Below are 15,841 nucleotides of genomic sequence, written 5' to 3' on the forward strand. Positions count from 1 at the left end.
TATCACATACGAGGGATCATGGATCAGTTTAAATATATCAGAATACTTGAGATGATCATGTTGCCCTATGTCGAAGAAGAAATGTCCTTAAAATGGGTGTTTTAACATGACAATGACCCAAAACATCTTGGTTACAAACAAGATTGAGGTAATAGAGTGACCAGCCCAATCCCCTGACCTCAATCCCAGAGAGAACTTGTGGGCTGACGTCTGAAACACGTTTTTTTTTTAGGCAAAACCCAAAATTGCAGAAGAACTGTGGAATGTCGTCTAATCATCCTGGACTGGAATACCTGTTCAGAGGTGCCAGAAGTTGGTCGACTCCATGCAACACAGATCTCGGAAACAATTGTTATGCCACTAAATATTAGTTCAGTAATTTAAAGTAAAGTGAAACCTCAAACATTTTCAGTTTAGATACATTTTTTGAGTTTTTAAAGAAAAATGCTGGCACTGCTATTTTTTTGAACAGCCTAATATTAATTTTTCTTAACTTTCTGTAAAGGATTAACACAAACTGGCTAAATGTTGTTAATGTTTTGATTTAGAATTAAAAGTGTAGTATTTTCAGTGCATTTGCATTTATGGAAATAAAAGTTATTATAATGATTTTGTGCTTTATTCGCTTTTTTAAAATCACTGCTATTTTTTTTTAACAATACTGTACACTGATCAGCCACCTCCTTCTTTCTACACTCACTGTCCATTTTATCAGCTCCACTTACCATATAAAAGCACTTCGTAGTTCTAAAATTACTGACTGTAGTCCATCTGTTTCTCTGCATGCTTTGTTAGCCCCCTTTCATGCTGTTCGTCAATGGTCAGGACCCCCACAGGACCACTCCAGAGTAGGTATTATTTAGATGGTGGATCATTCTCAGCACTGCAGTGACACTGACATGGTGGTGGTGTGTTAGTGTGTGTTGTGCTGGTATGAGTGGATCAGACACAGCAGCGCTGATGGAGTTTTTAAACACCTCACTGTCACTGCTGGATTGAAAGTAGTCCACCAACCAAAATTATCCAGCCGGCAGCGTCCTGATCCACTCATACCAGCACAACACACACTAACACACCATCACCATGTCAGTGTCACTGCAGTGCTAAGAATGATCCACCACCTAAAAAATACCTGCTCTGTGGGGGCCCTGACCATTCAAGAACAGGGTGAAAGCAGGCTAAAACAATACGTAGAGAAACAGATGGACTACAGTCAGTAATTGTAGAACTTCAAAGTGCTTCTATATGATAAGTGGCGCTGATAAAATGGACAGCGAGTGTAGAGACAAGGAGGTGGTTTTAATGTTATGGCTGATCAGTGTATTTTGAAAGTGTAAAACTTCTGGCATGAAGTGGTAAAAGTAAAATGGTTAATGTTCCATAATTAGTACAATTAAAATATGTAAATATGAAGTATTATATGACTTAGAGACGCAGATCCCTCATCATTAATTTGCTTAGTGTAGGGTTTCACGTTTCTTCTTCACAACCAAAAACACAGTAAAGCACCTAATGGTCCATCTGTGGTTTTATCTTAGATCAAGCAAAAGTTTGATTATCAGACTAAGTTCTGTTATCTCTGTTTATTCCAGTAGGCAAAGATTATATGATTAATGTAATAACATTCCACCATCCTGGAGGATTTACTGTATATTACATAAAAACCTTTTGTTCAGATGCTATTTAAAAACATGATTTATACAAATGTACAAAACTTGGATTAAATAAGCCCCCCCAAGAATACAAGTAAAAAATACATTCTACTTTGTTATTAGCTAATAACCAGGAGCTTAATAGACACCATCTTAACATAAGCAAATAAAGCTACAGCTCCTATTAACTTACATCTGTGGTTTTAACTCAAGACATGACTTGATTATTACAGTCTTGGTCAGGTCAAGTGGGGGTGGATGATCCAGCAGAGCACATCTCACATGTTGATCTGTCTGTCAAAAAGAGCATTGACCTCTGGCCTCGTCTTTCCTGAATCTCATTTCCTATCGACACTGTGAAGAATAAAGCTATAAACAAGCGGCTGCTCTAGTCTGACTTCTTTTAAGAACATTTCCAAGGTTAATAAGGGAAAATATAAACAAAATATAGAAAATGTGTTCTAAGTTGAGTATATTTGGTATTTCTGGGTGACCCTTTGTCACTAGATTAAAGGCTTTATATATATATATATACTGTATATATACTGTATATATATATATATATATATATATATATATATATAAAATATAAAATGCTAGTACATTGTTGGTGATATTAAGGATCAAATCTCAGTGATGCATCAGTTTGCCCTTACACAGTTGATTGGCTACGTCCAAGGGAGAAGGGAACCGAACCCCTAAATTATATCTACTTGTAAGGGACATATTTCTTATAAAGGTTTTGGGTTTCCTGTATTTTATTTTATAACTGAATGATGTGTTCTTAAAAATATGATGATCTGCAGTGTCAATATACATAAATTTCCTTGGATTATAAGGATTAAGGTACTTTTGCATGGTTGCCCATTCAGTTGTACAGATTGCTTAACTGTGGACAGTGTCACCTACATCAGCAGCTTCTAATTCACGATAAACAATATATAAGTATAAGTATTCTTATCTGTATAAGAAATCCCAACACTGAAGACAAAGACCTTACAATTGTATGTAGACTTTTGTATTTTGTCAGTAAATTGCTCTATCCCGAGACATAAATTAAAGTTTTATGGGACGTACATTTCCTAGAGCATATATAGTGATTAATTTAATTACTGCAGTGTATTTAACAGCATAATAAAATTAATAGAGTATGCAAACAAGATTGTTATAAAGCTTCTGCCATTAAATGGCTAAGCCTAGCATGGCCAGTGCCATGTGTTGGCTGGAATGAGGTACAGCAAACTGCCATAACCGCTTTAACCTGGTCCTGGTCACGGCGAGAATGGCTTCTCTGGGAAACACTGGGTGCAAGGCAGAAATACAGTAGACAGGGCTAATGACTCCATTGTAAGGCCTTCCCACATGACTTTGCCACCATGCACAATAGAACGGTCTGAAAAATGCCTGACCTCAATCTGATTGTAGTTAACTTTCCAGTCAACATGTAAGTGAATTCCTGTACTGATACCCAATATTATCTGACACCAAGTGTGTTGGTATGTCAGTCCCTCATGCATCAGTAGAAAAGGCACAGCAAGGCACACCATCAGCACGGCAGTGACCATATAACATAACATGATGATGCCATTTCAGTTGTCCCTAGCAGAACATGAAAATAAGACTAAGAAAAGAAAAGTGCTCAATTGTTGGCTACAGTCTTTTATTGAAACTGAGTAAATATATTTTGTTTTGGTTAAAAAAAAATCCTAAAATCAATCACAAAAATTAAGTGACCAAAGGTTTGAATAAAACAAACGACTGTATGAGTGCTTGGACAAACCATCAAGACAGACAGGAAACATTCAAGAAATAAGGAAAAAATAAACATACATAAGTACGACACTACAACAAGTGAACAGCAGGACAATATTTACACATAAATACAGTGAAAGAAAGAAAGTTAAAGGAATTACTTTTTCTATTTGTATAGATTTACTCCAGAGAATAAATATGCACACTATGCAATCATATCCACCACATTTTCACCCTTTGAAACCAAATAATCTACCTTATTAAAAAAAAAAAAGCTTAAGCAATGGTTCACCTCAGCCAATCAGATTTGAATCCGTCAGTATAATAAAAGTACTTAAGGTAGCTTTATAAAAGCTGAAAATGTTATTTGCTGAAGGACTCAATGTTAAATACTTTCATTGGTTATTGACATGAACATTTATCTCACTACAAAAGTACTTTGAAAACGTCAGTTAACATCTGTTAGATAAAAGTGCCCAAATACAGTTGACATTAGTAACACACAATACAAAACACGAGAGTAATCCTTCATTTAAAAGTCAGAGAGCAGTGATCTGACCTTGTGAAATGAAAATAAGCAAGGCATCAATGGCCACTGTACCACTGTGTACCACTGTGTAGAGGTTCATTAGTGTTGTTCAGTTAGAGCAGATCACATCAGATCAGATGAGTGGTTGACCGGCTGAAGGTGTAGTACTTCCTCTCAAACGTAGACGACAGATTGACCATCGATGGAGAATGGACAGCCTAAAGCAAAACAGAAACAGAGCGAAAACCAAAAACTTTATATAAGGATTCTTTGGAATCAGCGGGTTTCTGCGTGCATGAATTTTTCAGTAACGTGGTTATTTGGTGTGACTTCCAACCAGGAGACATATTGTGAGACTGAGAAGGATATTAAGGATATTAAGGATTTTTCCCCACAAGTCATTTCCAATTATCTTTATTATTCAGTGTGGGAGAAGAATATAGAAGCATTCAATTCCCAATAAAGTGACTATTTCAATGTAGATTTTCTCTGTAGTGAGATTGTTAAATGATTTAGAAAATTGCTTCTATATTTAAAATAAGAGCTTCATTTTGGCCTTAGGTAATGGCATCCAAAGAGATTGCGACTGCTTTACGAATCCGTGAGTACTAGCCTTATATTTAAAAGACATTGTGTGTAGATTATATTCACTCATCATGCACTTTGTACCCAGTAATCATTGATGATCTTATCTATGTTGCTTATCTACAACCCCAAATCAGAAAAGTTGGGACAGCATGGAAAAAGCAAAAAATAAAAAAACACAGCTTCTTACATTTAGTTTGACTTTTATTGGATGTCAGACAGGATGAACCTGAGATATTTCATGTTTTTTCTGCTCAACTTGATTTCATTTAATAAAAAACATCCATTCCTGCATTTCAGGCCTGCAACATATTCTAAAAAAGTTGGGACAGTAAAGCATTTCCCACTTTGTAATTCCTTTTCACCACGCTTAAAAGACGTTTTGGCACCGAGGAGACCAAGTGATTTAGTGTTTCAGCTTTTATTTTGTCTCATTCTTCCTGCAAACACGTCTTAATTTGTGCAACAGTACAGGGTCATCGCTGTCACATTTTTCCTTTTAAAATTCTCTACTGGGGACAGGTCAGGACTGCAGGCAGGCCAGTCCAGTACTCACACACTCTTCTTCCACACCCATGGTCTTTGTAATGTGTGCAGCATGTGGTTTTGCATCGTCTTGTTGAAAAATGCATGAACATCCCTGGAAAAGACGACGTCTTGCAGGCAGCACATGCTGCTCTAAGATCTCAATGTACTTTTCTGCATTAATGCTGCCATCACAGAAGTGTAAATGACCTTTACCAAGGGCACTGACACAGCCCCATGCCATGACCAGTTTTTTCACCTCATTACTAGCCCTTAAATTGCCCCCGTCCCAACTTTTTTTGGAATGTGTTGCAGGCCTGAAATGCAGGAATGAAGGTTTATTAATAAGTGAAATAAAATAGAGCAGATAAAACATGAAATCTCTCAGGTTCATCCTGTCTGACATCAAATAAAAGTCAAAGTAAATGTAAGGAACACTGCAGTTTTATTTTATTTGCATTTACTGTACTGTCCCAACTTTTTCTGATTCGGGGTTGTATGTTATCAATCAAAAGGAACCCTATAGGACCCCAAGAGACCAAATTTTAATTGGGTGATGGACCATTCACAGCTCTGCAAGGACACAAACGTGGTAGTGTATGTTGTATTGGTAAAAGTGTACCTGGAGCAGCTGTGTTGTTGGGATTTCTAAAGACCCTATCGTCAATGCTCGTAGGAAAATAGTACTTCAAGCATCCTGTGATCAAAAGGTGGCCACTGACAAAAGACTAGAGGAAGATTGACACACACTGTGCACAACAAATAAGGCACTAAATTCTAACTGTAGACTCACACCAAGTGTGAACATGGTAGGTGTTCCTAATAAATAGGCCAGTAAGTTTTAAGAGGATTTCAATATCCTAATAACACTGCTGCATCTGACACACTCATGTCAGTGTTGTTGCAGTGCAGAAAGGACCACCACCCAAATGAATGAATTAAACAATAAATAAATATTTGTTGGGATTTAAATAAAGCAAGCACAAAAGCTATCAAACCTCAATTAGCTGGAAATTCTGCACAAGAAGAACGGGTGAAGATTCCACAAGAGAGGTGACAAAAGCTTGTTAGCACTTAACAAAATTGCTCAGAGGAAGTTATCAAAGCAAACGGATTTTCCACCAAGTACTGAAGCTGAGGGTGAACACTGACTTCTGTTAGGAGAGCTAGATGTTTTTCATTTAAATCACCAAATGATGTTTACCTATGTTATTAAATTTGGTGTTTCCTGAGGGGGTTAAATATATCTGAATTGCAACTGTATAGAACTATCAAAGCAATATGGTTTCAAAGCAATATGAGGCAACTGACAATGTAAAATGTTAAAGCAAAAGGTCTCAGTTCAAGTCTCAAAGGTTCCACCAGTTTGGCTGGGTGCTAATTAAACAAAATTCCATGTTCAATGGAGGGAATACCAGATAGGAAACCACATCCCTGCTGCAACTGTTTGGTTGATGGACAAGCAACAGAGGAATACAGGGAGAACAGTGCGGACCTCCTAGGCCAGTGACTGCACAGGGTAATTTAATACATACAAACTGGAACAATTGGGAAAGGGAGAAAATAAAGAATTGTTATTTTGTCCACCTCTGTACCTTGAATGTGGAGTAACATTGGTTTGTTATACTACACAAATATATTAGTGCTTAAATTATCAGTACTTTTAGTGTCAAACTAACACATAGCTAATTCCGCCACCACCACCCAAAAATAGGTGCACATCAGCAAAGTTCACGTTTTGGCAGGGGTGCACAACTGTCATTGAGCATCAGAGTCCAGTAATTACCATTTATCAATAACAGCACATCTGCTTAACCTGCTAATTAACAAATAAGCAACATTAGACTCATCTAACAGTTCAATCACCAAATTACGCTGGACTCCACCTCTCCACAAGAAGAGCCGTGCACCCCTGACCTATGGTGTATTAGGTTAGTAGGTGCCACCGATCATCCCCAAGGTTAAAGTGAGTAAGAGAGCATTAAGTACGGTGGGCATATCAAAGGGCTACCTAGAGTAGAGTCTCCCTTCGTGCGGTACCAGGAACCCAGCGCTGCTCCGGAGGCACCAAAAGCTCCCGACATGGTCTTGTGCCCTGAAGAGTTGCCTGGTTTGCCAGCTGGGTATGGTTAAGCACTTTGGTGTGAGTATCTGGTGGGCCAGGCTGATTAGTGTTCTCTGGGCAGCACGGGGTGCGTATACACACAGACACCCTGGGTCGAGGGGCATTGTCCAGAGAATTGGAGCGCTGCACTATTGCATTCTTACTGCAGTCGCTTAGGCTGAACGTTGAGGCGGAGCGAGCCATCTGGACCCGCACAAACACACAGACAAATGTACACACATCTCCAGTGAGCAGCATCTTTAAACTGAAACAGCTTCATTTTCAATGAACAAACATTTGAATCAGGTAACACGCGTTGCAAAATGTAAATCTGGGGGATTTAAGACCTCTGTGATAAAAAATTTATTTTTTTATACGTGATTAAATAAAAGTACAACAGTTGCACACTTCTTTCCTTTCATTTAATGAGATTAATTTAACAGTCACAACTGGTAAGTAAACTAGAGGATCCATTCAATTAAAATTTTTGCTAAGTGTTGAGTGTCGAATGGACACTACAGAATAATTGGCTTATTTAACAATGCTAATGGAAACACTGAAACAAAGAGAAAGAGCAAGTGACAATAGCTTCATTAGTTTCAATCCAGTTGCAATTTTCTTACCATTCTTTCTCAAGCACCAATTTACTAATGTAAGACGCCGGTAAGGAAGAACTGTATTTGTTCAACAAATTACACAGACCAGCCAACTTAACTCTGGATTTATTAAAATGTTAAGAGGATAAAATATCTTCATAATCCTAACACACATAATATAGAGATCACTACTAGAAGCAGTTAAAACGTTTTTGTTGCATGTTAACAAGACCTAAAACAGGAACATTTCTTTCATTATTTCATTTCATGTTTTACCACCACTTTATCCTGGTCAGGGTTGTGGTGGGTCTGGCTTCCACAGAATAACTAGGTGCAATGCAGGAACACTCCACAGACAGGACACCAGTCTATCTCAGGGCTTTGACCACCACCCCATTTCTTTAGACATGGCCAATCATGTCTGTATATAGACACCCAACTGGCCAATATCACCGCTGGGGATTCAAACCCTGGATCCAAGCAGTTGTGGACTATTGTAATTTCCCGCTGAGCCACAAGAACGCCAATAATAACGATCTCTGACTATTACAATCATTCTCAGGTTCTCAGAAATTGCCTGACATTCACTTTCTACCAGCGAATCTCTCTAAATAACGACTTATCTCTCAGCCATTTAAAATATGAAAAATAGTGACATCTTACACTCTAATGCATAAAAGCTAAGTCTATGTCCCAATAAACGTGCGTCAACACTCATGGGCGTTTGGTTTCTCTCATGTATAGAAAAAAATGCCTACATAACCCATAACCTGGATTTAAATTGTAAAAGCATCACTTAGACATAGCCATCCCTGTATGAAAGGAGAAACTGGTTTACATGTATGGAACATGTATTGTATTAGGCCAGTAAGATACAAATATAACTACAGATCAAATATAAAAGCTTCATATTAGATAGAAAGCAGAGACAGATCTGTGTTCAGGTCCACACAAAAACACTTCAAATAAAAAACTTTTAGGAAGCAAGAGGAATCATAGAAAGTGTATTTCTTCTATTTGGCCCTACAATAAAGAACACAGATCTGATAAATCAAACGTACCAAACCCAGATTGGTAATTTCTGGTCGGATTCCAGTAAGAAAGCTCCGAGTATCACCTGATACAGATTCAATCCTCACAGTATCAGTAACTGATCTCTGCAAATCGGACAAACGTCAAAAGTATGACATTTTCAACTCTGTTTGTATCTCCCGCTGATGTGCATGATTAAAACATCACAAGTTCACAGCGAAACAAACAAAAAAACATGGAAAGTGTCAGATCTTCTTGTCCTGTTGTTCGGGACTTTGTATTTTTGTAAGAAAAGACCTAAAGTTCCTATAACAATGTGAACCCTGTGAAAGGGAAGGACCACAACTCCAGCAGTAAGCAGTAAGTTAATGCACATAAAACTAAGCCCTACTGATGGAGTGTTTCTCATCGACCTGCTGCAACCCTGATCAGGATAAAGCGTTTGATGAAAATGAAGTAAAAAAAAAAAACTTTTGCAACTTTGCCGTTTCCTTTTGGTTTAAAATAAGTAAGCTTATGATTTATCTCAATACCTTTTATTATTTATTTATTTGTGATGTTTTGATCTACATTGATCTACATTAGTTATTTGTATTTCGCAATTGACATGATTTTAAGCATTGGGAAAAACCTTGTTCATGTAAAAGACTTGAAATATGAAGAAACTAACATGAACGGATATTAATGGCCACAACCTTAAAACCAACTTATTTAATTATATACCAAATAATGCATTTAAGCAAACTGACTGGCTCTGCACTGTTTATACTTGTGTTAAGGCAATTTTTTTAATGCATTTTCTCCCCATTTTCCTCCCAATTTAGCGCTCTATTTGTCTTCCGCTGCTGAGGGATACTCGATTGCATCCGAGGAGAGCACGTCGCTGTACTCTTCCGACACATGACCAGCCTCTTCTCGCCCCTGCTTTCTGCACAGGCGTCTCTTCCGCCAACCAGGGTCCTTACACAGCATATGAAGATACTACACACATATAGTCCGGTCCCCACCTGGCAGTTACGGTGGCCAATTAGTGTCTGCTGCAGGCACTGCCAGTTATGCCCGCCAGATGGCGCCCAGCCGACCGGTGGCAACGCCGAGTTTTGAACCAAGGAGTTAAGAATCTCAGAGCTGGTGTGCTAGCAGAATCTTAAGATAAAAGCCAAAAGTTTAAATATTGGAAATATTGTTTTTGTAGAATTCCCAGCAAAAACCTTCTGTCTGTACGGAAAGTTTGTCAGGCTAAAACTCCCAACATTAATCTCACCATCATTTGTTTTGCTAAATTTAATTGAAGGTAAACCTGTGGAACAGTTGCTCTTTCTGTGGGGAGTTTATCATAATTGAAGTGGGACTGCAAATCTCTAGCCAAGACCAATTTTATCAAAGAGGCATAATAATTTTTACTTTAGCTCAAGCTCACATAGCAAAGTGAACAAGTGTGATAACGCTTTCTGGAGTGTATCCACTTTCTGTTCAGTAACCTGGTATAAGCCTGTGATTACCAACCCTGTTTCTGGAGATCTGGTTTTCCACCGAATACAGTTCCAGCCCTAATCCAGCTCACCTGCTCTATGTAATCAGTTTACTTTTTTATTTAGGATCAGTTCTGCTGGATTAGAGCTTAAACCGAATTCTGTAGGAAAGCTATGGTGTATAGGTCTGGCCACACTTTAGACAATAAAACAATTATATAATTCTGACTAAGAAAGAGGTAATGAAATTAGAAAGATAATGAAAGAGAAACTTACAGCCAGTGTGGAGCTGCTAGTCATTCGAGTCATGTATTCAGATCCTGCACCAGGACTCTTGTCATCAGGGGTACTGTTTGCCATGAAAGCTCTCTGGATAACACGTTTAGGGGTTTTGGTGAAAGAAAAAGCCCGTGTCACCTGCAAATACACACAGACAAGGTTCTGCATTTACATGTATCTCAAAACGCTAGAAACTGTAACCACTGGGAATAAAAACAACTATTAAATCATTTACTAAAATTACACAGTCTTAGGAAACATTACAGATCACTCTCACCTTATAACGTGTTTATAATGAGGTAAAAAATATTATGTAAGATTTATTTCAATTTGGATCATTCCTTTGATAACTAGAAGCAGTTCTGATTATAATCTACAAATAAAATGAGGTAGGTGTGTGAGAGATATGGAGTATGTTTGTTTTGGTACAGTAAATCATTTTATTCGTTTTATTTTATGTTTTACCACCGTTTTATCCTGGTCAGTGTCACGATGGGCGTGGCTGGGTTTAGTGCAGTAACACACCACGGACAGAACGCCAGCCCTCGCTGAGTCTTAATGACATAGTCAATCATTTATGTATGTAGACGACTGACTGGTCAATAGCACTGCTGGGGATTTAAACCTTGGATCCCTGAGGTAGTGGGCTAGCATAATTTACCACTGTGCCACCCGAGCGCCCTACATTAAATCGTATCAATCTTTAACACATATTCAGCTGCCACTTTCCTGTCATTTCAAAACAAACAATACTCAGATATTTAAAAATAAATAAATCAATTACCAGATATTTTATGCTACTTAAATGTATGATGTGTGTAAATTAATAGCATTCTAATTTAAAAAAATCATTCTGCACATCCTAAAATTTGAGCATTTGTGCCTCGCTCAATTAAAAAGGTCCCAATGAACTGATCACAAACCTGCGAATGAGTGAATTTGGTCTGATCACAGACCAGTGCATTTGTATAAGTAAAAAGAAATTGTGTAAACTGCATTTTTGGCTGAACTTTTCATTTAATCAGCATAAACCAAATAAAACAGTGAAACTCAGTCCAAACCAAACACCTGCTGATTCAAAATCAGCCCCATTCAATGCCTAGGTGAGCAGTATGAGCACAGTCCACTGTCTCTTACCTTTTTTGATGTCTTTTTGATGGCCCTGGAGGCTCGACTCAGCGTGCTGTCCATGTCCTTTGTGTTCACTTGAAGGGTGTCTGGATCGGTACACTGAATCAGGTCTTCCTGTTTTAAAATAAATTACAATATGGGGACATTCTGTTGGCAGAGTGGTGAGAAAAAGACATGTGGAGAGGAACAGTGAAAGGAAGTATGCGCTTCCCCCTTGTGGAGGAGACTGGGCCTGCAGGCTGGCAATACCAAGGGCCACCTGCAGGGCTTGGTGACACTTGTACTTTAATTATGAAGGCAAATGTATATGTCTGTCTGGCTGGAGCCAATTACACGTGCTGTTTGGCAGGCCTGAGTCTGCACTCGTGCGTCAGAGCAAGAGAGCTGTGGCGCTGGAAAATAGAGATAAACCCATATGCCCTCATGGAGTAAAGTTCAAGCACAATTCTTCTACTAATTGCATTAATCTGTCTGCCAGCTTAACCACGGCATGCAAACTAACAGGATTAACCATCACAAAAAGGCCCACACGTGCCACCTAATATGTCACTGTAATAAAACGAAGCAAGGCCTAATAAAATAAATAATCGTTCTGGAGGCCCCGTCAGCCTCCAGCTGACAAGAGCCAAGAATAGGGTCATGTGTGGCGGGGCACTTACTGCATCGGCCCTGCAGATGGTGTTCGCCACTTGACGGCAGAGAGTCTTCAGCCAGGTTGATTTGAGTGCATCTTCAGCAGTGAGCTGGAAGCTGAAGAGAAGGTTCTCCTGCTCAGTAGGAGGCCGCACAACCAGCGCAAAGGCGTTCTGACAGTCTGTAAGCATTATACACATGCACGCACAATGAATTTAGATTATATCCCTATACTAGTAAAGGCTGCAGTCTATTCTGGAGTGATTTTATTGTTTAATGTCATTTTAATGACATGTTTTACACACTTTGGTTACATTCATGACAGGACAGGTAGTTACTGCTTACACAAAATTCATCAGTTCAAGTCTTAAATGTCAAACACAGTCATGGACAATTTTGTATCTCTAATTCACCTCACTTGCACGTTTTTGGACTGTGGGAGAAAACTCCTGGGGGAAATCCACGCAGACACAAAGAGAACATGCAAACTCCACACAGAAAGGACCTGGACCGCTCCACCTGGGAGTCAAACCCAGGACCTTCTTGCTGTGCTGTATATGTATTTACATTTTACATTTTCAGCATTTTAGCAGACGCTTTCATCCAAAGCGACTTACACAATGAGTGGAACACAATGAGCGACTGAGGGTTAAGGGTCTTGCTCAGGGACCCAACAGTGGCAACTCGGTGGTGATGGGGCTTGAACCGGCAACCTTCTGTTTACTAGTCCAGTACCTTAACCACTGAGCTATCACTGGCCAGTATGTATGTACAGTGTATCACAAAAGTGAGTACACCCCTCACATTTCTGCAGATATTTAAGTATATCTTTTCATGGGACAACACTGACAAAATGACACTTTGACACAATGAAAAGTAGTCTGTGTGCAGCTTATATAACAGTGTAAATTTATTCTTCCCTCAAAATAACTCAATATACAGCCATTAATGTCTAAACCACCGGCAACAAAAGTGAGTACACCCCTAAGAGACTACACCCCTAAATGTCCAAATTGAGCACTGCTTGTCATTTTCCCTCCAAAATGTCATGTGATTTGTTAGTGTTACTAGGTCTCAGGTGTGCATAGGGAGCAGGTGTGTTCAATTTAGTAGTACAGCTCTCACACTCTCTCATACTGGTCACTGAAAGTTCCAACATGGCACCTCATGGCAAAGAACTCTCTGAGGATCTTAAAAGACGAATTGTTGCGCTACATGAAGATGGCCAAGGCTACAAGAAGATTGCCAACACCCTGAAACTGAGCTGCAGCACAGTGGCCAAGATCATCCAGCGTTTTAAAAGAGCAGGGTCCACTCAGAACAGACCTCGCGTTGGTCGTCCAAAGAAGCTGAGTGCACGTGCTCAGCGTCACATCCAACTGCTGTCTTTGAAAGACAGGCGCAGGAGTGCTGTCAGCATTGCTGCAGAGATTGAAACGGTGGGGGGTCAGCCTGTCAGTGCTCAGACCATACGCCGCACACTACATCAAATTGGTCTGCATGGCTGTCACCCCAGAAGGAAGCCTCTTCTGAAGTCTCTACACAAGAAAGCCCGCAAACAGTTTGCTGAAGACATGTCAACAAAGGACATGGATTACTGGAACCATGTCCTATGGTCTGATGAGACCAAGATTAATTTGTTTGGTTCAGATGGTCTCAAGCATGTGTGGCGGCAATCAGGTGAGGAGTACAAAGATAAGTGTGTCATGCCTACAGTCAAGCATGGTGGTGGGAATGCCATGGTCTGGGGCTGCATGGGTGCAGCAGGTGTTGGGGAGTTACATTTCATTGAGGGACACATGAACTCCAATATGTACTGTGAAATACTGAAGCAGAGCATGATCCCCTCCCTCCGGAAACTGGGTCGCAGGGCAGTGTTCCAGCTTGATAATGACCCCAAACACACCTCTAAGACGACCACTGCTTTATTGAAGAGGCTGAGGGTAAAGGTGATGGACTGGCCAAGCATGTCTCCAGACCTAAACCCAATAGAACATCTTTGGGGCATCCTCAAGCGGAAGGTGGAGGAGTGCAAAGTCTCGAATATCCGCCAGCTCCGTGATGTCGTCATGGAGGAGTGGAAAAGCATTCCAGTGGCAACCTGTGAAGCTCTGGTAAACTCCATGCCCAGGAGAGTTAAGGCAGTTCTGGGAAATAATGGTGGCCACACAAAATATTGACACTTCAGGAACTTTCACTAAGGGGTGTACTCACTTTTGTTGCCGGTGGTTTAGACATTAATGGCTGTATATTGAGTTATTTTGAGGGAAGAATAAATTTACACTGTTATATAAGCTGCACACAGACTACTTTTCATTGTGTCAAAGTGTCATTTTGTCAGTGTTGTCCCATGAAAAGATATACTTAAATATCTGCAGAAATGTGAGGGGTGTACTCACTTTTGTGATACACTGTATGTGCTGCCCACAGAAATTAACGTATACATCAGATACAAGCACGTTTTTTGACTAGGGTGTACGATATGAGAGTTTCACAGTATGCGATTATCAGCAGTGTGCACTGTACAGTGGACGGTGAGCTCACCTTCAGTGTCACGCAAGTCCAGCACCCTGCGTATCTGAGAAAGTGGCATGAGGGCGATGTGCTTAAGCTGAGCAGGCGGCCGCGTTTGTCCCAGAGGACTCTTGAAGGTGCTGATCACCTTATGCCTCTTCCTGGCAATCTGTGCACACACACAAAAGCAATACCATAAGTAATATGTATACAAGTCCGCATGTACTGTATATGTGTGCACATGCTAACTGTCGTGTGAGTGAAGCATTGATCAGGACGGTTCTAAAACTAAACGCCTTCGCTTATTAAGCACACTTTAATCCTATCGCATGCGGCTCCGAATAAGGGACACGGTGAAATGCGGAGCAACAGATATGAATACAAAGGAGTTCATCAATGAATAATTGAGCAGATGGCGCTCCAGTGCTCCCTTCTCTCATTAACAGACCAGCCCGAAAGCTGCGCAAACAGGACGGCCACGGCGCACACACGAGCCTACCACCCTCCACCGCCAACCCTCACCAATCAAACATGAGCCCAGGCTAATCAGAAGAAAAGGGAGCAGCCGAGTCAGCAAGCATGGACTGCACATGCATTTATAATTTTTTTTCCTCTTTAACACCCTCAACATGATCTTATTTATTTTTTATTAAGATTTGAATGTCATGTTTTATACTTTGGTTACATTCATGACAGGACAGGTAGTTACAGGTTTCAAACACCGCCCACTCACTATGAACTCTTATCAACTCTATGTAATAAATAAAAAATAAATAATCATAAATAAATAAAGTGCAATACTCGTCACTTATTACTTTATATTTAATATTTAATCTATACTTAATCTGTACCATAAACCGTATACTTGGAACTGCACCTTCCTGCACTTTTAATTCCATTCCATTTGTTTATTTACACTCAATCCATCCTCATCATTAATAAAGGCTCTGTAGTTATTCAATATATGTTATTCAATATATGTAAAACTCAGGTTACCTTTAATCTTGGTTAAGTTTGTGCTGTTTTTTTATTTATAT

The 15,841-nt window shown here is 39.6% G+C and overlaps 1 protein-coding gene across 1 annotated transcript in view; it reads right to left on the reverse strand.

The window, feature by feature from the left end:
* Nucleotides 1-4,081: 4,081 nt before the first annotated feature.
* Nucleotides 4,082-15,841, reverse strand: part of ect2 (epithelial cell transforming 2) — a 37,501-nt gene continuing 25,741 nt past the window's right edge. The window contains exons 22-27 of the mRNA XM_063012643.1: nt 14,835-14,973; nt 12,317-12,471; nt 11,664-11,771; nt 10,524-10,664; nt 7,055-7,351; nt 4,082-4,151 (exon numbers count right to left, since the gene is read on the reverse strand). Coding sequence (XP_062868713.1) covers nt 7,055-7,351; nt 10,524-10,664; nt 11,664-11,771; nt 12,317-12,471; nt 14,835-14,973 — 840 coding nt within the window. The 3' untranslated portion in view covers nt 4,082-4,151. The remainder of the gene's footprint in view (nt 4,152-7,054; nt 7,352-10,523; nt 10,665-11,663; nt 11,772-12,316; nt 12,472-14,834; nt 14,974-15,841) is intronic.

The sequence above is a fragment of the Trichomycterus rosablanca genome, chromosome 17 (assembly GCF_030014385.1).
Source record: "Trichomycterus rosablanca isolate fTriRos1 chromosome 17, fTriRos1.hap1, whole genome shotgun sequence".
Taxonomy (NCBI): Eukaryota; Metazoa; Chordata; class Actinopteri; order Siluriformes; family Trichomycteridae; genus Trichomycterus; species Trichomycterus rosablanca.